This window comes from Diadema setosum, chromosome 6, assembly GCF_964275005.1.
Source record: "Diadema setosum chromosome 6, eeDiaSeto1, whole genome shotgun sequence".
Classification (NCBI taxonomy): domain Eukaryota; kingdom Metazoa; phylum Echinodermata; class Echinoidea; order Diadematoida; family Diadematidae; genus Diadema; species Diadema setosum.
Window position 1 is genome coordinate 36045597 of NC_092690.1, and position 25428 is coordinate 36071024.

General features: G+C 38.2%; 1 protein-coding gene across 1 annotated transcript; it reads left to right on the top strand.

Annotated features, from left to right (window-relative positions):
- The first annotated feature begins 1896 nt into the window (after nt 1-1896).
- Nucleotides 1897-8656, top strand: LOC140229827 (uncharacterized). The gene is made up of 3 exons (XM_072310057.1): nt 1897-2744; nt 4798-4923; nt 6233-8656. The coding sequence occupies exons 1-3, from the start codon at nt 1977-1979 to the stop codon at nt 8528-8530; spliced, it is 3192 nt and encodes a 1063-aa protein (XP_072166158.1). The 5' UTR covers nt 1897-1976; the 3' UTR covers nt 8531-8656.
- Nucleotides 8657-25428: the final 16772 nt, after the last annotated feature.

The following is a 25428-nucleotide window of genomic DNA, read 5'->3' on the forward strand; positions in this document are numbered from 1 at the left end:
GTCTCTAGAACAAATTGCATGCAATAACTGATAAGTATGCATTAGTGCCAGGATGAAATATTGATGTGTTTTTACATCCATTTAGAACTCTATCTGTATTTATCTTGTTGAACGGAGAGTGAGTCTATCGCCAACTGTTTAGTACGGTCCCATGTATCGATATTTGTGATGGTTTATTTTTATTGTATCGGAACCAGTTGACTCTCCACGACCAGGTAGGAAACTAGTCGTAGGGCTAGGAAGTTTGCAAGCGGAGGAATCATAAATCTTGACGCTCCGTCGAGGAAATCAAATTTGTAGACCGTATTCAATATATAAGTCTGTAATTTGTATTTTAAGAAGGCACCTGAAGGTGTCCATGATTAGACTCGGAGCTCCGTGTTGTACCTGTCTGTACTGTACTGAGTGACACATTTACCACAGACACTACAGCTGTAGTCTGATTCATTGTGGTGTGTGTGTGTGTGTGTGTGTGAGTAAACGAGCAATGTGTCCATGGCATGAATACCCTTTGCACTATGAAGGCCTGATAAAAATGGGTTGGTTAGGCTTTACTGGCTGAGTGATACTTACTCTCCATGTGTCACAGATAAGATAAAATTAATTCTTTACAGAACATATGGAATAAAAACAGTGGTTGTACTGATGAGAGAATGATCTTGATTACAATACTTTGTCTTTAGAATCACTAATGATTTTGTTTTTTTACCTAATTAGCCACTGAAACACCTGAAACTGCCTGTCCTATTCCTCCCTAGAACAGCCGAAACTGCCTTCCAGTTGTTTTTAATAGCTTTTATGCTTTACAATTTTTTTATTGAATTTTTTTATTTTTAAATTTTTTATACAGAATATCTAATGAGTAATTGGAAAGAGGTCAAAGGTCGACAAAAGTATGCCGGTATTACTTCTGTGACACGCCATTACCATGGTAAAGTCATGATAGGCTTTCAAATAAACATTTGTGAAATGAAACATGCAGCAAGCTACTGTTGTATTTCACATCATTTAGATGAGAGCAATATTGCTTTACCCTTCAGGGAACCATAGGCCATTATGTACAGAATCTTCAGTGGCTAAATTGTTAAAATTCTTTTTGTGCCACAATGTAAATCCCATCAGTTACATATCATTATGAGACAGCAATGCATTTTGCTTCTTGAAAACAGTCTGCTTTTGGAAGCGATCATGTGACTTTTATTGAAAATGCTGGAAATGCAGGACAGCAAAGTTGTACAGAAAATTGCAAGCTTGGCCGTAAAGAAAACCTATTACAAGGCTGTGGTTATAATGCTTTCTATGTACTGTGGCACAGTGTGATGTTTCATTTGTGTGTGTGTGTGTTAGTGTGTGTGTGTGTGTCTGGTTTTGCATTTGATCAAAATTTGCAAGGCTGGAATGCCACTGACGGAGTTGGATATATGTAACTTGGCGCACAAGGGCTTAAATTGGCGACATACACAATGTAGATCACAATAGAGTCACCTGAGCAAGGCTGTGTTACTTTTTTCATCATGCTTGAACCACAGTCCATCTATTTCAGTCATGTGCATCGATACAGTCAGGCAGACTAAGGACCCCCTGGATATGACTTTGTGGTTATTTGTCATTTTCCTCTGTGTGGCAGCGTGTTCAGTGACATGGTGCCTTACTGTAAATGCTTCAAAGGTCGCCATGATCGTTAATGTAATAATCATGAACACTTTTGTTTTTTCAAATTCATGAAATTCTTCCGTCGAGATGCTTTCATTGCAACTAATTGACAAATTGCCCTGCATCGATGTAAATAAGCACTGAATTGATCAGTGTTTTTGAGTATGTACGCCCATGATTTTTTATCATGGCTACTACTTTTGTTTTTATTTCTCTTTTCCCCAACATTAACAGACATGCAGCAGGCATTCATTGATCCTGGTTCCTGCAAGCTCAGTCCGATCTGCTACTGATGGCCATTGATGGCCACCATTTGAGTGGCGATGAATCGTCATTGCAGCAATGCAGTTAATTCTCTGAGAGTGCCATCAGCAACAAAGAGCACCATGGACATGCTGGTGCTGGATCTCAGCGTCAAACCCGCAGGCATCAAGTCTGAGGAATCTCCGGCTGAAGCCGGAGTTGCATCCCCAAGGAATTTGCAGCAGTTGGTTGAGCAGAATTCTCAAGGATCGGTGGACTCCAGAATAGACAAGGAAGAGGCTTTTGCCATGGAAAATTCAAAAGATTTGCCTCTGGAAGGAGAGATGACTTCTCAGCGTGACGGAGCTCAGGAGAAAGTCAGTGCTCAAGATTATTTGCATGATCAGTCAATTCAGGTGAAGAAAACTGAGGCCATTCCTGTAAAATTGGAGGCTGATCTCGGCTTTCCTGAATCCAGTGACTCTGCAGTGCTGAAGGAAGGGTCGTCCAATCCCGCATCTCTGTGGCAAAAATCCCACGGCCTCTTCCAGAGGGATCATCAGCCTAGTGTGGCCAGTCCATCAGAGCAGAGGCCACTGAATACAACGCTTCCAATCCTCACCATCCCCAAGATCAGACTTCGGCAGAGTCGCAGTGGAGAATGGGACTATTCCCACCCGCCTCTCCCCTCAGAATCCTCAGGCCTGAGTGTGGGAGGATATGCACTTAAGGGTAGTAGCAGTGCCAGTGGCAGTGGTGGACGATCTTCGACAGTGCAATACCAGAATTGTAGCCATGGCAGTAGAATGCCAAGTAAAGATGATGGCACATCAAACTCAAGTAATATGGTGAGTATGTAGGGATCCAAATCAGCGTGATGGTGCTAGTACCCTTTGCGCACGGGTCTGTGCCAGCTGGACCCAGGCATCCAGTCTATAAGATGTACTGTACTACATTAAAGGGATCGTACAGTTTGGGTTGAGACCTGATTTCAGGTTTCTATCATTTTTTGGTGAGATAATGAGAAACCTCTTATGAAATATGAAAGAGCATGTGATTCTATGAGGAATTCAATGTTTATGTGATTTAAATTGGTTTTTAAATGGCTGAGATGTCCAAAAAAAGTGTGATTCTAATAAAGTGGGGGACTCAAACTTTATTACAATCGCTTTGTTTTACTTTGTTTTTGGATGTTTCAGTCATTCCAAACCCGATTTTCATCAAATAAACTTTGAATTCCTCTTAAAATGCAAAAATTGCAAAAAGTTTGCAATTGCAAATTGCAAAAAGTTAAAAGCCCAATTCTCATCTCCACCAATACTGTACCATCCCTTTAAGTTGTCAACTGAAAATGAACAGATAAGTTTTCCCCTTCTTGCCACATATAGTGATCATTTCAGTGCACTGAATCTTGTCAGTGAAGAGGAAGTTGAAAGAAATGAGTCTTACTCCTCCTGACATTGCTATCATGCTTTAATGTGCGTTGATACTTGTCACAAACTGAAACATGACTGTCTCTCATCTTAGAAGAGAAAATTTGACAAAAACAACAAATTGAAGTTTTTCTCACATACATCATCAATCATACAAAGTCTACAGGCACCAATATGACCAAGATGATAGTTCTCAGAAAATGATATCTCATGTATTTACTTGGGATTTTTTTTTCTCATATTTGGATGCTTGTAGCTCAGCATTTCCACTGTCAAGTAATCTTATAAGTTCGGAATGAAAATCTTTGTGCTTAGAATTCAAGAAAGAAAAAAGGAATGTTGCTAAGTACTGTATACTGAGTGAAGTATAACAAAGTTTACTAAAACCATGTGTACTTTGCTTTCAACTTGGTCAACAAAAATTTATGTCTTGCAAGACGTTTGCTGAATGGAAAGGAGTTTGACATTGATAGCAGTGCAAAGATTTACTCAACAAAAATGGTCCTTACGAATGGTACTTAGACAATTTCTCTAGCACTGAGTGAAAACATGTGATATCCTTAACTTTGTACCAAACATGGATAAAACAAACCAAAAAAAAAAAACAAAACAAACAAGTCAACCACTCTGCCAGTAACAAAGTAGTAGAGCAGTTTTCTTGCAGTGCACAGGTGAGCAAGATGCCTCCAGTACCTTATGCAATTATTAAAAAGAATAAGATACACTGTAGGTGTGCCATATACACTTTAAATGATCCTTCATTCTCTGTTGATTAAGTTCGCTGAACTTTACCATTCTTTGATAAACTATTAACCCTGTCTGTTCACTATGAAATATTTCCCAATCTATATTAAACAATTCTCCACAGTAAATGTATGACTGTAATTTACAAGATGCAATGTCAGTGGCATTATCAGCTAAAATTTTGTAACCATTGAAGTAAGTTTTACATAATTTGCTCCATTCTTTTCAGTTATCTTAGAATTTATTATCTATTTCCTGCTTCCCAAATGGTATTAACCAGTGAAAATTTGGATGGAGGCATGGAAAACAAATAAAGGAAGTTAGCTTGGTGTGTCTTCACATGAACTTGGAACCTAGTAAATGGTGCTGCAGTGAATAGTTCCTGATTGGTCTATTTAAAAAAAATGTGCTCTCTTATGCTACAAAAAAACAAACAAACAAACAAACAATTCACACAGGTACATGTTGGTACCATTTCAGGTGCAGTGTGCCCTCATTACTTTAATAGCAAACATATTAAAAAAAAAAGTTGCATCAAAGTAAATATTCAGGTTCCCAAATTATTATCTACATTTAACCTTTGTGTGCTCCACTGCTTGGTTGTAATGAAATTTCAATTTCATGAAAGAAAACTGCCGGTCTCAAGGACTTTGTTATAATTGTTGTCCCATGTGTTAACGCTTGTTATTTATTGAACTTTTCACACCATCATTTACCCTGGTAGCAGGAGCCAAGAGGAAATAGCAGTGAAGACAGCATTCGCCAAAGTCCTCCGCAACCTTCATTGCTTAAGATGGCCCTGCAGCATGGTTCCAGTCAACTGCAAAGTGAGGACCTGCTAGAGACACAGGTACGTCAGAAAATCCCGTAGGCCCACATCTCCACTTGCAAATTATGTCTCTATGGTTTGTGTATATATTCACTCTACCTTGCCTTGCTGTAATAATGAGAAGTAATTCAAAGACTGTTTTCATTTTGGCACTTCCCATTCTATTTAACTTTTTTTTTTTTTTTAAAGCACAGGACAGCACTTTCCTCTCAGTTTTAAGGTGTTGTTTTTAGTTGTTGTTTTCCATTTTTTTTTAACTGTGTACTTTTGATTTTGACATCCCCTTCATGCATGTATAAACAATTCTATTTGCTCTTAGGGTGTGATGGTCTAGTGACTGCTTTTTGTCCTTTTGAAATGTGAAATGCTACAATTTGTGCTCTTGTCCATACTGTACGATTTGACCAAGGTTGAATAAAAGTTGGGATATTTAAAAGAGCCATGTGAACAGTTGTCACTTCTTCAGTACCAACTCACTTGTCTCTCACTAGTTTGAAGTATCTCAGGCTTTTGCTTTTTTTTTTTATAATATCTATATATATTTGGATGGGACCTTATGTGTATGGTGTAGCTTAACAATAGCCATGACTCATCTTTGTTTTATTTTGTCTTGTTTTGTCTTGTCTTTTAGTGAAATTCATTTTTTTTTATAGTAAAATAAAATTATGGTGATTAATTGTCTATCAGGCAGCAGTGCATAGTTCAAAATGTAAACAGTAACATTTCAATTAACCCAGGACAAGAACAACAACAACAAAACAGGGTTCAGATACACACTGCAAGAATACATAGATCAGCTGTTTAATTGTGAAGGCTGAAACCCCATCAGGATCAGTGAAGATTTCAAAGAAGCTCTTGCACCAAATGGCCAGGCAAGGAGCACCAAATGCTTATGACGCCGAGAGAACAAATTGATGTTTGATATCATTAACTACATAATATGTGTTTGTGCATGTCATGAACCTTTCCCAAGTGACCCATATGGCATCAAGTGCCTCTACTCTTTACTCTGTATCCTAGCTATTGATGTTGACTGTAAACTTTACTATTGAAAAGAAAGGAGAAAAGAAGAAGAATGTGTAAAGTGTAAAAAAAAAAATCCCACACTACAAGCAGGATAAACCATATAATTGATCTTGTTAAGAGAGGGCTCCCTATCAGCTTTATGTGTACCCAAATTCTAACTAAAGACCACATTGTAGAATGTACATTAAATTTCAGGATAATGTATGGAGCTTCTTGTGAGTTTGAACGCTTTTTCTGTCATGATGGCATGTGAAGAGCAATTCACTGTACTTTTAGACGATCTCTCTCCCTTAATTCATGACAGGAAGGTAAAAAGAAGAGGAGTGTTGATCGAGTTGGAACATGCCCAGTCTTGCCCATTAACCCGAAAAACCTCAAGGAGGCAAAGCACAGGAACATCAAGACTCGTGACAAGCAGTATTACCAGTGCCAGTACTGTAACATTATCTACACACAGCCAAGGAAGTTGGAAAGACACTTGAAAGACACCCAGGGCAAGGCGCCCTACCAATGCTGCTACTGTGACCTCTCATTCCCAACCATTGGCTGCCGGCGATTCCATTCTCAATTGCATGAGGACAAGACGATGCCATGTCCATACTGTCCCAAAATATTCAATGAGAAGCGCAGGTATGAGGATCATGTGAGATCACACACCGGGGAGGCGCCATTCATGTGCCAAGAGTGTGGAAATGTCTACCGCACTAGAAGTGCACTTCGCATCCACAAGCGCACCCATGCCAACGACAAACCCCTCCAATGCCGGTTTTGCCCCAAGAGGTTTATCCGTATTGGCGATGTACAGGTGCATGAGAGAACTCACACTGGAGAAAAACCTTACAAATGTGGAATATGCCCGAGCTCATTTGCAACTAGCAGCCAAGTTAATCGCCACCGGAGGACTCATTCTGAGGAGCGCCCTCACCATTGCTCATATTGCAATAAAACTTTCAAGAATCCAGACTACTTAATCACACATGAGAAAATGCACCTTGGTCACAAACCTCATCATTGTAAATTTTGTCCCAAAATGTTTCGAACGCCAAGGGAGTTGGTACACCATGAAAGAACGCACACTGGAGAAAAGCCATTCCAGTGCAATGTTTGTGGTCACAGGTTCTCCAAGAAGACCAACCTTAAGCAGCATGAGCTACAGCACACAGGAATAAAGGCCTTTTCTTGCTCCAAATGTCCAAAGTCATTTTACAGAAAAGCCAGTCTTATGTGGCATGAGAAGATTCACCAAAACCGAGAGCGGTTTCTGTGCAAGGAGTGTGGGAAATTGTTCTTCAAGGAGAGTTCCAGAGACAAGCATGTCAAAAAGGCTCATGGAAAGAGCAATGGATGTGAAGGTACCAATGAGGAGCAACATGGAACTGAAGAAATTGAAAAAGAAATAGATCAAAGTTATAGTCATGCTGAGAAGAATGACATCGAGGAAAGTTCTTCCAGTTCCATGCTTCAGAATGTGGTGGACAAACGGACTCCATCAAAAAATAATGTAAATGATGGCACTGATAGCACTTGTGAAGACTGTGGCAAGACTTTTCTGGCTCGAAGGTCGCTACTGAGACATTACAGAGCTATACACAACAGATACATTTCCAGAAATGGGGATGGGGATTCCCCAAAAGTAAAGAAGCATTTTTCTTGCCGCATTTGCTCCGACACATTTCCAACAGACCACCTGAGGCACGTACACGAGGCGTCACACACAAATTTAAGTTTTACCTGCGAACAGTGCAACAAGGTCTTCTCAACAAGACAGCTTCTTGTTAAGCACCAAAAGGTTCATTCGGAGGTGAAACCGCATGTTTGTGAACAGTGTGGACGAGCTTTCACAATCAAATGGTATTTAAACCGGCATATCAATATTGTTCACTCTGAAGCTTACACCTACACCTGCACCATTTGTGGCAAGAAATTCAAAGCCAAGACAGCTCTCAGCGTTCACATGCAGCTCCACAACGTAGAAGGAAAAATTTATAAGTGTGACCAGTGTGATTCAGAGTTTCATGTCAAGAGATATCTTGCCAGGCACAAACGTAAATATCACCGCAAGGAGAGAGCAAAGCCAGCAAAAGTAGGCACTGTCTCTCCCTCAAGCGGTGGAGGAGACGGTGAGTACGCTGAGCTTCTTGATATCGAAGAAATCTCTGATGATGGCTTCGACATCATGACTGCTGATTCCAAGTCTGTATCAGGTGTATTCCTAAGACAAATGCTGTCCACGGGATCTAAATTGGAGGCGTTTGATGATGCGGAGGAGCAAGGAGAAGGCTACGGTGATCTCAGTCGAAACAGAAACAGACAAAGTCCTGAAGAGGAGAAGAATATTAATGATGGAGCCTCTGACTCACATGGTGACACTCTTAAAGATGATCCTGAGACAGGCGTGGGTACAGTGGATGATGATGTGCACAAGGAGGAGAATTTGAAAGAAGAAGGAAAGGATAATAAGGAGCCAAGTGTTAATACTGAATATGAGGAGGATGAAGACATTAATACCTCTGATTCAGGGACTCTTGACTTTCAAGGAGATGATAAAAATGATGAAGACTATGTTGTTGAGGAAAGCATGTCAGACATCGATGACATGTGATACAACATAAAACACAAAGATTGAAATTAGAGTTCTATGATAATATCAGGTAATTTATTGTGCTTGTGTAATGTATATTTGCTTGTGATATCAGTCTGAAAACAATATCAACGAGCATATTTTTGCAGAATCTATGAAATATCATCTCATGAACGAAGAAATAACATTCTAATTTATTGTTACTTGCCACTATTATACACGTATGACTGGAGTTAATACATGTTGCTGACATTGCTGCAGCATAAACATGTAAGCTTCTATACAGTGTATGATAGTTGTAGAGTCATTATCAGATTTACACGAAGGGACAGGTGGAGTGCATTTTTTTTTATTTATTTTGTTTATTCTTTTTTGTTTATTCATTATTTCTATATATTCATTAATTTGAAATCTAAATTTTTGTTTTATTTCTTATTATTATCATTATTATTTTTGCTAAACCCACATACATGGTACATTGTAGTTTGGTTACTCCCACTTTTGTCTGAAATGACGAACAAGTACAGTTCACTCCCGTTATAATGAACACGGTTATAACGAAATTCCAGTTAAAAGGAAGTAAACATTTAGGTTGCAGCATCATCCTCTGTATTAGTATCTTGCTTATTTGTTTAGTTATACCAAAATTTTGATGTAATGGACAAAAAAAAAATTGCCTATCCCGAGGAATTTGTTATAACGGGAGTCCACTCACATAGATATCTATGTGTGTAACATGTTACCCCTGAAAATAAGGAAAGGTGAAGTGGGAAGCACCAGAAAAAGAGGAAGGGAAGTTTTACGCAACTTTGCAAATGGCAAAACTATCTTAAGTTATGAGCAGGACTTGTATTTTTGGTCATGTACGTGCAGTTATATGTACATGTAGTTTATAGCCAGTACGTTGCAATTTTGTACCGTCATGTATCAATTTAGGTAGAGTCACATATTAGTCTAGTCACATACCCTGGGAACCAGACGAAATGTATTCTCTGAAATGTCCAGACCATGTGTCGATATCTAATCATATGATGGTTTAGGAGAGTGTCACACTGAGTCATGACATTGTTTTCACTATTGTGATTACAGTGCATAACAATCGTTATCATCAGGCATTGGTATAGATGTGTTTGATATGGGGCAAGTCCAAGCTATTTGATCACTCATGGCTAAAAATTCAAAATGATTAAAATAAGACAAACTTGGTGTCATTGTAAAACCAAGATGTTAAAATACATCAATGAATTTTAATGAGAAAACAAACAATTGCTTGTGTGTGACCGGTAATAAATGAATACATTTGCATTAGGGTGACGCTTGGGACATCAAAAATGGTCGCATTTTTAAAGATATTTTAAAAGTTTTCCACCTTTGTAGCCCAATACTAGTGGGACAACAGAATCTGAATGGGAAGCTACCATGACTATGAATTCCAGTATCTCAGCTAATTGAATATGCAAATGAGGGACGTGTCAAAATTGGCATGTCCAACGCATTACTTTTTTTTCGGTCATTATTTCTCATTTGCATAAAAGCTGGTTATTGAATTTTCCTGAAACTTTCAAAAGACCAAATCTACATTAGTTTCCATCATATCCAGGAGAAGAAAAGTTGGTCTGATCAATATAACTAGCACACTCTTTAGTTAGATTTGGTAATGCATGGGACATTGTAGGTAACACGTGGGACAGCATGTGTGGTACAATAGGATTATATTGAAATTTTTCCATAGAGAAGTAGAATTTCCACAAACCTTATAGAACAATGAATTCTCTATACAGGGCTCAGAGTATTGGTTATTTTGGCCTTGTACATTCCTGGCATTCTTTTACTGAGCTGGAAGTAAATTTTAAAAAGTTTTGTACAAAGCAAAAAAAAAAAATGAGACAAAATTTATGTATGTATACTTCATAAGTCTTCATATAGTCTATAAGAACGCATTATATAGTTTGCTTAATTGTGATATATTTTGCCACGTTCATTGAAGAGATGACTTAATTTTTCCCTCAAAATATAAAAACCACAGATTCTTAGTCTTTTTCTTTTATTTTTTTAAACAAATAAAAGTGTCCTCTCATTTTGCGATATTAATCAAATTTTGTTTTTCCAGTCACGAAATGTAATGACTGTATTGTACGTGTTGTGTGGGGACAAATACTTTGATATTGTATTTCAACTTTCAAGATTTATTGTCACAATATCTTGCTTGATAAAAAGTTGTTCAGGGTTTGTGTTTGATCTAATAAAGGCGACTTTGAGAATTGTGTCTTACAATGTTAACAAAATATCACAGTCACTGAACAGTAATAGGTATGACACAAGTTATACAACAGACTTTCCTCATAGTAATAAATGAACAACTTTGCATCAAGGGGGAGGGGGAGGACTATAGGCCTACATGTACAGCTGTACTTGTAAATCTATAACATTGCTCTGTTCAATGTAAGTACAATCCTAACCCTTTTTAAGAACTGAAGATTCCGTGTATAATGGCCTATGACTTCATGAAAGATACAGCAATATTTCTCTAATTTCTACAACCTTCTAAATTATATAAAATAGTTTACTGCATGTTTATTTTTGTCTATTATAAATTATGATTATTTGAAAGCCTGTTATGGCTTTACGAAGAGAATGGTGCGTCACAGAAATAATTCTGACATACTTTTGTTGACCATTTACCTCTTCCAAAATACATTATTACATAATTATTCTTTATAAAAACAATAAGAATGGTAAAGCATAAAACTATAAAAAAACAAACAAACGTACAGGCGATTTCGGGCATTTTAGGGAGCAATAAGACAGGTAGTCTCAAGCAGTTGAATTACTAATGGTTAACAGCCTACTTGTATCCATTTTCATCAGACGATTTGCATAGCCTCTATGAAAATGATGTACAAAATGAATCGCTTTGTTTATGATAATTTATGAAGTGGTAAATAAGGCCTTTCTTCAAGCAAATGGAGTCAAATATTTTGCTTCTGTCTTACTGCTTAGAATAAATACCAAATTTAAAGTTTACTCAAGCAGATGTGCCATTTTCAGAATATTACCACAGTGACAAAAATGTCCCACTCGTTACTTGTCCCATGCGTTACTATACCAACCTTTTTATGCCTCCGTCACGAAGTGGTGCCGGAGGCATTATGTTTTCGGGTTGTCCGTCCTTCCCGTCCGTCCGTAATCAATATTGTGGACATCATAACTATATAAAAGAAAAAACCTTTTGAGGTATCCTAATGGAACTTTGCATATTAGTATTATGTGTATGAGGGGGAGAAGTTGTGCCTATCAACGATTGCGTGCACATGCTCAAGGTCAAAGGTCAAAAGGTCAAGGTCAAATGCTCAAAATTTCACTATTTCCCCCATATCTGTGCAATGCCTGAAGATATTTTCTTGAAACTTAGCGTATATATGAACTACCCAATTAAAATTCTTTGGTGAGAGTTTTAGGCCCTAAGTTAAAAGGTCAAAAGGTCAAGTAAAAATGTTAAAATTTCACTTTTTTCCATATCTTGGGAATGGTTCAAGCTATTTGCATGGAACATATACATGTATATAAATGTACTGACTGGCAGTGATTATCTTGGAATTTGGGGTTCATGGGTCAAAGGTCAAGGTCAACCATTCAAAATTTTATTAATTCCCTCATATTTATGCAATGCCTGCATGATTTTTTTTTTTTTTAAACTTGGTGCATAAATGTATTACCCAATAGAGATTGTCTGGGAATTTCTTTATTTTTTTCCCCATAAGGTAAAAGGGCAAAAGGTCAAAGATCAGGTGAAAGTGTAGAACTTTTCTTCTGCCTCCATATCTCGGAAGTGGCTCATTAAGTTACCTTGAAACTTATGCATGTTCTGCCTGACAGTGATTCTCTTATCATTTTAGAGTTACAGGGTCAAAGGTCAAGGGTCCACGGCCAGGTGAAAATGGTAACAATTTAGTATTCAGTACAGAAATTGCACTTTTTTCCATACCTTGAAAATTAGATGCATAAACTTATAAAAGGGTCAAAATGAAGTAAAACTCCTCAAATCCCCAAATACATGCTCTTCCATTCGTCCAATTAAACCTAAGTCAAGGAAGGTAAACATTCAACACATTTGTGACCAACATATTATCATTTTAATATTTTGTCAGTTACGTGAAACTGTCATCACACATTGTCCACATGTACTAGACCTGTGAGGAGAATCATGCATTACAGCGGAGGCATAACCAGTTGCCATAGTGACATTTGTAGTTGAAATTGACCTTGAGAGAAAACACTGATGAATATTAATGAAATATGTTGTTTTGTCTGAAGTAATAAATTTGTAACAAAATGTTCTCAATGATTTTGTTTTTTTTTTTAGTGTGACAAGTATTTCCACACTATTTAAGAAACAAAGTAAATAAAAAACACCAACTAAACAATTGAGATTTCATAACTAACTGTGAAATATAGGACTTAATTTGTTTGTGATGGTGCAAAAATAGCTTGGACTTGCCCATGGAAGGATGTTTACAGAAGATAACCCTGTTTCAGTGAGTGTGAATCGTGAAGTTGATAAATAAAATGGAACTGTTTCATGTCTAATGATTTCTGGTGATGGACCCTAAATATCCAAAAGAAATGTGTTTTCCCTTAGGGTTGACCCGTTTAATGTATTATAGAAGTACAACCGGCACAGCGAAGGGAAAGGGATTGTTGAAAGGTACAGATGACTCAAAAACCTCAGAATGCGAATAATGCAACTAGAACAAACTCAAGTTTGAGATCATTGCTTTTTTGTTATTCATCAAATGTGTTTTTCTAAAAATATTCTATTATACAGTTTATAGTTATACAAACCCCACTCATTTATATTGTCCTTTAATTTACTAATACATGTACTTAAAAGGTTCCCAATACAATTCTGAAATGCCATTGATGGACCCTGTCTCCCTCTGTATTTTGGGGGACTGTTCGGCCATGGATATTTGTTATTCTTTCTCTTATTTTTAGCTATCGATTTCTTCCTTGTTTTCCTGTGAAATGTTTTAATTTCATTTTGCTTTTTTTCTCTCGTGTCTGACGGTTAATCCTGGACCATTTTAACCCCCCCCCCAAAAAAAAAAAAAAAAAAAAAAAAGAAACAATGAAAAACACATAAATCGGACGAACCGTTCCTCAGGTCGTTACAAAATGTCGCTCAATGCGACTTGAAAAGACTTTGATTCTGTTGCTATTGCAAGATTCCTCCCCCCCCCCCCCCTGGTTCAGCAGATTCTCGTCCCATTTCCCCAAAATGTTCTTATGCTTACGAATACAATGTACAATTAATGTGATCAATTGTCCAGTCGCTTCGTTGGGCGGTGAGTTAACTCTGCAGTCGGTAGCGTGTCTACCTTACGATCCAAAGGACCCGGGTTCCATTCCCGAGTCCCAACGAGCAATGTTGAGTGTGATCATAGCGTCCCCTCTATAGTAAGAGACAAAACACTCTGTCCCTCGGATAGGACATGCAATGGAGATTCTGTGTGTGAGAGTGACAGTTCGTGCACGATCCCGCTTCAATTTTTCATCGCAAAGAGCATGGTGTTTAACCCGGTGTAGTGGTCCCCCTAACAGCTGGACCCCGGGGAAGACCAGCTAATGCAGCTGTAACATGGGCTATACAGCCATCTCTCAGATGGAAATTAAGCAAACAGAGAATCAAGAACAAAAAAGCTTGTACAGTGTGAGAACTGTCTGAATTCTATGTACTGTTATGGGCTTTTGTTCGGGAAACAAGTAATGTAATTGAATGGATGAAAAAGATGTGCAATCATGTGCGAAACCAGCACATCACAAAGTTTACAAATGGTCAATTCCAGCGTAACGGACATCACATTCATTTATGATATATATATATATATAAAATATATATGTATATAATATATATATATATATATATATATATATATATATATATCTCATATATACACACACACACACACACACTTGTATAATGTGTACGTGTATATACACTTGTACTATTATACACTCAACCAAAATAATTCCCCCGTAGCATTTTGGATATATCTCAAAAAGTATTTTACCGATTTTCATAATTCAAACGGGAATGGATAGGAAATTTTATTACTCGTAACAAGAATGGCAAATCATTGCCACCAGATGATTATAATTATTGTGTGAAAAAATGCATTTTATGTCAAAATACATGAAAAAAAGTTGCACTTTAGTGATTTGCATTGACTTTTACCCAATTAATAATCAAACAATCACTCATGAGTTCGAACTTTTAAGCATGGTTTATTGCATATTTCTCTATTTCTTTCTTTTCATGAGTATACAGTGAAGTACTGTATTCAATAATTGATATGTCCACCATCCGCTCCAATGACCAGCCGGCATCTCTTCCTCCTACTGTTAACTAAAATTTGTACTTGGCGCTGCTCAATATTGACCCATGCTCTCTGCAAGATGCGCTGAAATTCTTGGAGTGAAGTGCCATCTTTCACCTTCTTGCTCGTTTTCAGCTTAAGTTTCCTTATGGCATTGGGCGAAACCCCTAGTTTCCTGGCCACCGCCTTAACCGGAACACTATATAGCTTCAGGGAAAACTGTAGTTCTCCCTTTTTCAAAAATTTGCAGACGAGGCATGATGCAAAATGGCCTTAAGCACATTAATGTGATCAACCCAGATTGGAATTAAAAGCACGTGGCTTCGACCAACATTTTCATATTGAAAAGGCCTATTGTTTAAAAAGTATGCATAGCAACTTTTTAATAGGGAAGCACATTGTACCTGAAGAAATTCCTGAGAATTACCAATTTGAAAACTTCATTTGCTAACTTGCATAAGAAATATACACAATATGCTTCATAATAATCTTAGTGCAACTTTTTTTCCCATAAATTTTGACATAAAATGCATTTTTTTTTTTCACACCAATAATGACATCTGGTGGCAATGATATGCCATTCATGTTATGAGTACCTGTAATAATTTTCCCTATCCATTCCCGTTTGAATTATGAAAATCGATATAATACTTCTTGAGATATATCCAAAAATGCTCTAGGGGGAACTTACCTTTGTGGTTGAGTGTATGTTGGATATAGTATAATGTATGCGACATTATTGTATATACCGTACGATACTTATGTTATTCAAACCATCACTGTGGAATGGCAGTCTCCAAAAGATTTCTTAGTTTATCAGACGCATTTAAGTGTCAGCTGTAGTATAATGTGTACTAACACACACATACACACACACACACACTAACTATCAAGTGGTTGTCAAGAAAATGCACTTTTTCCGAGCGTACCTACTGATGAATATGAAAAGTCCTGTAAATCTTTGGATAAAATGCACCTGGTTTTGGTCTTCATTAAACCTTTAAACCACATTTTATTCATAAAGTCAAATTTTACAACAGCTCTACTGAAGATTCTTTTTAAGTTCAAGATACGTATTGCTTAACGGACATGACACTTTTAGTGTAATGGACATGACAGGTTTGTTCACTTATTGTAAGCTTGTAGAATTACAGGCATGGCAGATACAGTGTATTTAATTGATGACATAATGGGGTTAGAACATAAGCACACACATCATAACTGCAATTATACACAATCGTAACGGTCATGACACCCTTGTAGTGTATTTCCTACATTGTTTCCACATAAAAAAAAAAGAAAATAAATGCACACTATACTATACTAAATACTACATTTTACTACTTATACTACAGTGGACTCCCGTTATAACGAAGTCCTCGGGACCGGCAATTTTCTTTCGTTATAACGAAATTTCGTTATAACCGAATGAATAAACAATAAAAATACATAGAGTTGATACAGCTGTAATGTTGCGGCCCTAAATTTTATTTCGTTGTAACCGGAATTTCGTTATAACCGTGTTCGTTATAACGGGAGTGCACTGTACTACATATTGTTATTGGAGAAAACATAAAAAAGTCCTTTTGCACGCTTCTGTGATCTAACAGCTCAAGTACATGGAATACAATGCCAAGAATACCATAATGGCATACAACACAAACCGCATCTCCGTCCCACATGCTAAGAAAACTGAACAAATCAAATGTGTATACAATAACAAGTCTGTTTTTATGCAATGACACAGAAGAAAAAAAAAAAGGAAGTTTGGTATCATTATCATAGTGTTATCATCTGAAAGAAAAGTGATGAAGAAAAGAAATGTTTGCAAAGTCTTTAGAATAGAATCATTCTCTGTTCTGCAATTTTGGATAGTGTAAAATTTCTACTATTGTTGGTTAACTTGTCTTATAACCAACTTAATACTGATTGCTTTAAAGGCACTTCATGAGGCTTGCCAGAGTGGTGTACTGGTTTCATATTCTCACCAGCCTGTGAGGAGGAGTAATGCAGGATGCTATCCTTATGTACCAACTGGTTGCAATTAATGATGTGTGGTACATTGTGCATGCAGTGTACCTTTGAGTATGTTCTCTTGGCATCTTGAGATTGTACTTTCTGCCAGAATGCTGTCATGTGCACCTGTACATATCCCTTGATGTAGAGGTACATTGCTTAAATACGGTGTAGATACATGTACGCAAATGTGTACAACTCCTTTCAGACTGTGACTATTGCAACCACAGCGCAACTTACAACACGTCTTATAAAGCACTTTCTACAGTATATGTAATTTCGTCCTCGGCCCTCTTGGCATGTGGTTATTTCATTGAAGGTGTGGATTTATATAGTCGAAGAGTTGAGAGAGGTTCCTGTATTGATAGAGTACAAATTAATTTGTTTTTGAATCGTGAAGCAACATCATCATTGAAGACATAGTTTCGGAGACATTTGGATACTTTGTTGTACATCAACGATCATGCTCATGAATGCGCAAGGATCATTTTGTGCAGGAGTTCCTGGCTGTTATGTTGACTCCATGCTGAATACATGCTAAATGTGGTCGACAGTGCACTTTTAGTATCAGTAGAAAGTGCTAATTTTTAGTATTAGAGGGAATCCATCAGTGAAACTCCATTGTCTTGCCTTTAGGAGTCCAATGGGTAAATACTCCGCAGAAGGACATCTTCTGTATTTTTATCAGTTAGGATTACAAGAGGTGGGAATGGGTCAAACTGGTGCGTGCAACAGGGTGGTAATCAAGAGTAATTCCACTGCAAAATGGGGGAAAATGTTTGTTTCTGCTTTGCTGAAAAGAGCAAACTTAGTTATTCCATTACTGTATAGAAATGTATTATCCTTGAGCAATTGAAACTGATCACCACCCTGTTTCATTGGGCCAGTATTATTTCTTCCACTTGTCTATTATGAGGTGTCATGTCCGTTACGCCATTTACCGGAAAACTATGAGTTCTATAAGAAAACTTGTTGCTACACATGCAAAGGGATTCAACGCTATTATAGAAAAAAAAAAAAGATTTTCATCAACTTCAATCAAATTTTTATATTGGCTATGAAAATTACAATAAAAAAGATATAAACGGACATGACACTTTAAAAGTTGTAGAAATATAACAAATTTAAGGATTAATGGGTCAGAAACTGACGAATGGTATAGAAGCTGGTTATGATTTCCACTGATATATAAATAGGACTACAATTCTGAAGCTGAATAAGACCTCTATAGGACATACATGGTGTTGTGTAGAGGCAGGAAGAATAAACACATACAGTATTTCTCATGGATGAAATTATGTCCCAGTATTGCAAAATGAAAATATCATGTTACTTTTTGAGAGTCCAACGTATTTGAGAGTTAAAGTGAAACTTCAAATTAACTTCATTTTCCCCCACGTAAAGTGCACATTTTTCATGGAATTGCCTGTATTTTCATTCTCGTGTATAAGCAAATGAAAAGAAAAAACAACAATGAATGCATGATTATATGTATGATATACCGTGTATGTTTTGACTCGAGTTTCTTGATTCGCATGGCAGAAATCGTCTCGTTTTTTCATCTGGATTCCGCAATCAAAGGGGCGAAATAACTTCTATGTCTGTTAGGTTCAAAAGACCCGCCACTTTTGGAATTAAGAGGAAAAAATAGACATATCCTAGAGATACATGTAATGTGTGATACAAAATGAAATGTACGTCATGAACAAATTTCGGGACTATGTATATTAGAACTTGACTGGCACTGTATTGAAAGAACAATTCAACGTTTATTATCAGATGATCTCTCACTTAATTCATTACAGGGAGGTAAAAACAAGAGGATAGTCGATCGTGTGGGAACATATACAGTCCTGCCTAGTGAATTACAAAAACCTGAGAAGGAGGAGAATCCAAGGAAAATGCAGACTTGTGACAAGCCGTCTTACTGGTGGCAAGACTGTAACAAGATCTTCACATATCCGGGGAATTTGAAAAGACACTTGAAAGACACCCTGGGCAAGGCGCCTTACCAATGCTGCCACTGTGAGCTTTTATTTCCAACCATCATCTGCCAGCGATTCCATTCTAAGTTGCATGAGAAAGAGACTTTGAAATGTCCACACTGTCCCAAAGTATTTTCTAAGAGGCAAATGTTTAAGACTCATGTTAGATCGCATACTCGGGAGGCGCCCCTCTCGTGCGAAGAGTGTGGGAAGGGCTACAGTAGATTCGATGCACTTCGCATCCACAAGCGCATCCACACTAAAATCAAACCCTTCCAATGCAGGTTTTGCCCCAGAAGGTTTTTCCGCAGTGGTGAGTTTCATTTTCATGAGAGAGAACTCACGCGGGTGAAAAACCTTTCAAGTGTGGGATCTGCTCGAAATCCTTTGCTACGAGGAGCACGGTCATTCGTCACCGGTTAACTCATTCTGAGGGGCGCTATCATCAGTGTCCATATTGTGATAAGAGGTTTAAAGATCGAGTCTACCTAGCGCGACATGAGAAAAGAACACACAATCCTATCAAACGCCATAATAAGTCTCTTGACTTAAATGAGAATATCGATGAGGACTTGTGTATTACGACCGAGTCTTGTGTATCCCTTGGACAAATGCCTTCAGAGGGATGTAAGTCTTATGAGAAGCAAGGAAAGTGAAGCGATACGGGGATGTCGGGTAATGTCCATGACAAGAAGGGCCAGACAGAAATTGTAGGAGATGGTAAGGAGGCGGAGGAGGCAAGTGCCAATCCTCTCAGTGAAAACACCAACGTACCTGCTGAAAATCTTGTAAAGGAGAAGAATGAGGATAAATCATGTGAATCCCATGGTTACATTGGAATAGATGATCCTGAAACAGAGACGTCGGGTAATGACAAGAAGGGCCAGACAGAAATTGTAAGAGATGGTGAGGAGGCGGAGGAGGCAAGTGCCGATCCTCTCAGTGAAAACACCAACGTACCTGCTGAAAATCCTGCAAAGGAGGAGAATGAGGATAAATCATGTGAATATCATGGTTACAATGGAATAGATGATCCTGAAACAGAGATGTCGGGTACAGATCATGATGAGAAGAGTGAGAAGGAGATTGTGGGGAAAGAAGGAAATGAAGTAGGAGAGCCACCTGTCAAAATTGACTGTGAGGAAAATGATACCGAGTACTCGGATTCAGGCACTCTTGGTTTTCAAGCAGTCGATGTTCATTGGAATGATGAAGACTATGTCGTTGTGAGTATTTCTGACATTGACTACATGTTACTGTTGTTAAAGTTACACTAGTAATAGGTCGGCAAAATCAAAATGCAACTCCTACGAAAGCAACAAAAATAAGTTTGGTATCATTTTTTTTTTTATACGCGTAATAGGGCCTGCACATGTTTCAGTACGTTGATGCTGTTTTTTTTTTTATTATTGATGTAACATTTCTTTAAATTAGTTCCTTTTTTTTTTAGTACTAGCTCTTGGATAGAAGGTTTCGTATTCAAGAAAAAGAAGAAGATTGACAGACAAAAAAAAAATGTAGATCATGTGCAAATTTCAGGATAATCTTTGTCGATTCTTGTGAGTTTCAAGTCTTTTCCTGTCAGTGGCACGTGAAAGCACAATAGTTTATTCACAACATAACTTTGACGAGGACCTTTCTTATTCCAAATTCATTACAGGAAGGGAAGAAGCATTTCAGGGGACTTGACCGAGTGGGAACATGCCCAGTTATGTTACGAACAACAGTGACGTTGCTGCTCCATAAACAAATACACAGCGGAGAAAAGTCATTTCAGTGCAATGCTTGTAGGCGCAAGTTTTCTCATAAATACACGCTTCAGCAGCATGAGTTACAGCACACGGGTAAACTGCCTAAAGTTATTCTTCACAAAATATCCAATGAGAACATTCAGCAAAACGGTAAACTGTTTCCCTGCGAGGAGTGCGGTAAGCTGTTCTTCTGTGAGAATGTAAGAAACATGCATTTTCAAAATACATGTATACATGATGACAACACTGCATGTGCAAGCAACAACGAGGAGCAGAATGGAACCATACAATCTGATAGAGAAATAGATGAAGATTTATATGAAACTGATCATATTGTTGGCCGTTCTTCCCAAAATTGGGAACACATATGAGCCAGACCAAAAAAATACTGCAAATGAGGACTCTGACAACACCTGCGAAGAGTATGGTGAGACTGTGGCTCTTACGTCGCTACGTAGACAATGCAGGAAAATTTTGGAAGAAGATGAAATGGAGGAAACGCCAAGTGTCGATGAGGTCTGTCCAAACGTAAACCTACTTGATAAAAATTCTGTAAAGATGGAGCATGAAGATGGAACCTGTGACCCACACGGTGACAATCGACTAGCTTATCCTGGAACGGAGATGTCGGGTCCAGTACATGATGAGAATAGCGAGAAACAGATTGCAGGAGGAGAAGATAAGGAGTCGAATGAGGCAAGTGTTGATTCTCTCAGTGAAAACACCAACGTGCGTGCTGAATATCCTGTACAGGAGGAGAATGAAGATAAATCATGTGATTCCCATGGTTACAATAGAATAGATGATCCTGAAACAGAGATGGCGGGTACAGTGCATGATGAGAAGTGTGAGAAGCAGATTTGCTGGAGGAGAAGATAAGGAGTCGAATGAGGCAAGTGTTGATGCTCTCAGTGAAAACACCAACTTGCCTGCTGAATATCCTGTAAAGGAGAAGAATGAGGATAACTCATGTGAATCCCATGGTTACATTGGAATAGATGATCCTGAAACAGAGCTGTCGGGTAATGACAAGAAGGGCCAGATAGAAATTGTAGGAGATGGTGAGGAGGCGGAGGAGGCAAGTACCGATCCTCTCACTCAAAACACCAACGTACCTGCTGAAAATCCTGTAAAGGAGGAGAATGAGGATAGATCATGTGACTCCCATGATTGCTATGGAATAGATGATGCTGAAACAGAGATGTCGGGTACAGTTCATGATGAGAAGACTGAGATGGATATTGTGGGGGAAGAAGGAAAAGAGGAGCCATGTGTCAAAACTGAATGTGAAGGAAATGGAGATGCGAATTACACCAATTCAGGGACTCCTGACTTCCAACTCGTCAATGTTCATTATAATGAAGAAGGCCATGTTGATGCGGTAAGTCTAATTGACATTGACAACGTGGGATCAATGACCGGAGTTATTAATGTTTGGTATCTGTCAGTTCTTTGTAATAGGCCTACGTTCCAAAATGTATTTAACTTGTGTGAGAGTTCTTTAAATCCATTCCATTGTGTTTATTGCAGTGTTTATTAGTAATAGATAAAAAGATTTCTGTTCTAGAAGAAGATTGACATAACCAAAATGTAGTTCATGTGCAAATTTCAGAATAATGTATACGTCAATTGCGAATTTGACGTCTTTGCCTGTCATAGTGCGACGTGAAAGCACATTTCACAGTACATTTTTAAAGAATTTAATATTTCCAATTCCAAAATTCATTACAGGAAGGGAAAACAGAGAAGAGTGTTGATCCATTAGGAACATACCCAGTAATGTTCCGGACGCAGGGGGAGATGCTATGCGATGGACGAACATACACCGGAGAAAAGTCTTTCCAGTGCCATGCTTGTGGGGAAAAGTTTTCTCACAAATATACCCTTCAGCAGCATTAGTTGCATCACACACGAAAAGTACCCAAAGTCTATCTCCACAAAATATCCAGTGAGAAAATACACCAAAACAGAAAGGGGTTTACCTGGAAGGAGTGTGGCAAATTGTTCCTTAGGAAGAATTCAAGAGACAAACACACCTAAAAGGCACACGATAAGAGCGATGTACTATGTCAAAACAACTATCAGGCACAGGACGGAATAAAAGAAACTAATAGAGAAGTCCATGGGGATTGTGCTGAAGCCGATTATTTAGTTGAGGACCATTCTTCTGCATGCATTGGGCAGAATCTGGTGTACAGACGAACTCCACCGAAAAATTCTGCAAATGATGGCTGCGATTGCACCTCCGAAGAGTGTGGTGAGACTTGTTGGATTCTTACAGGAGGTGATGAAAATGCCAACGTACCAACTGAAGATTCTTTAATAGAGGAGAATGAGCGTGGATCATCTGACTCCGGTTGTGACAATCTCTTAAAGTATCGTGACACTAAGACGTCTTCCACAGTGAATGATGAGACGAGTGAGGAGAATATTAATGGCGAAGATGGAAAGGGAGAGCCATGCGTCAAAATTGAATATAAGGAAGATGAAGATATGAATGACACCCATTCAGAGACTCCTGACTTCCAAGTTGCCGATGTTTATCAAAAGGATGACGACACTGCTGCGAAGGTAAGTGCATTACACTGTATATCCAATATTGGTCACATGTTATTATATACATATATATAACGATGGTAAAGAGATATCTATATCAAGACGCATTCATAGCCGTCTCGGAGATAGGCTTAATATTAATGTATCTTCATGAAATTTGGAAGTACTAATATTGATTCTCATTGGAAGTTTTGGATCAGAGGTCATAGATTAGCGGTTTAAAGTCAGGGTAATACTGAGGGTAAAGGTCTAGGGAAATTGTGTTTTCTCGCTCTTCCCTGGAAATATTTCATTGTGTAATGTTAGCTGTGCAAGTGAACTTAAAAGATAAAATTTTGCACATATGCCTTACCACACAGTAATCTTGAAAGGGGGGGGGGGGGTGGTCCCTGGGGTTTAACGTTAAGTGAAAATGCAAAAATATCAACCGATCTCCAAATTTTCTTTAAAAAAAAGGCCCGAAGTATTGATGACAGTTGGTACGCAGGTATATGCACAAGTACCAGAAAATTACATGTATTATCTGCCAATATTGTGAAATTGTTGCTTCACGTTAACAATACGCTCTCTGACCTATTACAGTATAATTCGATATTTTAGAGGCGTACCAGTCACTGTAGCAATGTTTCTATTTTCTTCCTCTTTTTTTTTTTTCTGTATCTTGACTTTAATGCTAACAGTGAAAGTCTCTTTATCGAGAAAGAGATAGATGTACCGTAGATGGGAAAAATATAAATCATGTGCTGATTTCAAGATGATTTATATTAAATGTTACCTGTAAGAATCGTCTTTGAAAGTACAATTCACAATAGTTTAAGAGCGTCTGTTTCTTTCAAAATGCATTACAGGAAGGTGAAATGAGGAGAAGTGATGAGACCTTCGAACATCGATACTACGAAGCCGAAAATAAAAGGCACCTACGTATAAAATTCTATGGGTGTGAAGTATACCCCGAAATATTTCAAACGCAAAGGGAGTTGATGTGCCAAGATAAAACAAACACCAGAGGATACCCTTTCCAGTGCAGTACTTGTGGTCTCAGTTTCTCCAAGAAATGCATCCGTCAGCAGCATGATCTACAGCACACACGCAAAGAGCCCAAAGTCATTCTTCACAAAATATCCCTTGAGAAAATTCACCAAAACAGAGAGCGGTTTACTTGCAAGGAGCGTTGCATCCATGCCAACGATGAACTACACCTCTGCATGCCTTGCCCGAAAAAGAGCAAGACAGTCGGAGAAGAAAAAAAAATGGAAATGTATGAGCTACCTGACGATGAGGTCGGTCAAAACGAAAACTTATACCACTTGAAAATCTAGAAAAGGATGAGTATGGAGTGTTTGATTCATATGGTGCCCATCTTAAAGATTATCCTGTACTAGAGATATCTGAAGAAGTGCATGACAAAGAAAGTGAGAAGGAGACTGTTCATAAGGAAAAGAAGGGGACGCTTGAAAGAAATCACACGGGTAAAAGACTGTGGAAGTATGGAATATGCTCCCTAGGATTTACGGAAAAGAGCTCGACTCACAAACATCGATGTACAGTTTGTTCTAGAACGTTCCGGAGGTTTCGGGACTTGTTGCATCATGGACGAACAACGCACATTGGGAAAAACTTATTACAGTGCAGTATTTGTGGTCGCAGCTTCAACACGAAGTCCAACCTGAACCGGCATAACTTAGAACGCATAAGAACAAAGCTTTACTCTTGCTCCAAGTGTCCAAGGTCGTTTAGTACAAGAACCAATCTCATAAAGCATGATGAGTTGCACCGAAACCCAGAGCGATTTATCTGCAAGGAGTGCGGAAAATGTTTCTTCAGGGAGACTTCAAGAGACAAACACATCAAAATAGCGCACGCTAAGAACAAGGGATGCCAAGGCAATCATGAGCAAGAAGGGAAGGGGGTGCGTGAAATGAATCACACAGTGGAAAATACCTTTTGAAGTGTGGGATATGCTCCTTGGTATTTCACAAAAGGCGTTTGATTCAGAAACATCATCCATGTAAATTTTGTTCCAAAATACTCAGGACGCCAGCGGACTTGGTTCGCCATGAACGAACGCACACCGGAGAAAAGCCTTATCAGTGCATTGTTTCTGGTCACAATTTTTCTTATAAACGCTGCCTGCAGGAGCATGAGTAACGCCATACAGGAACAAATGCGTTATCCGAACTGGAGTGTATTAGCTTTGTTACTGCAGGAACGTCAAGAGTAGATACATTTATAGG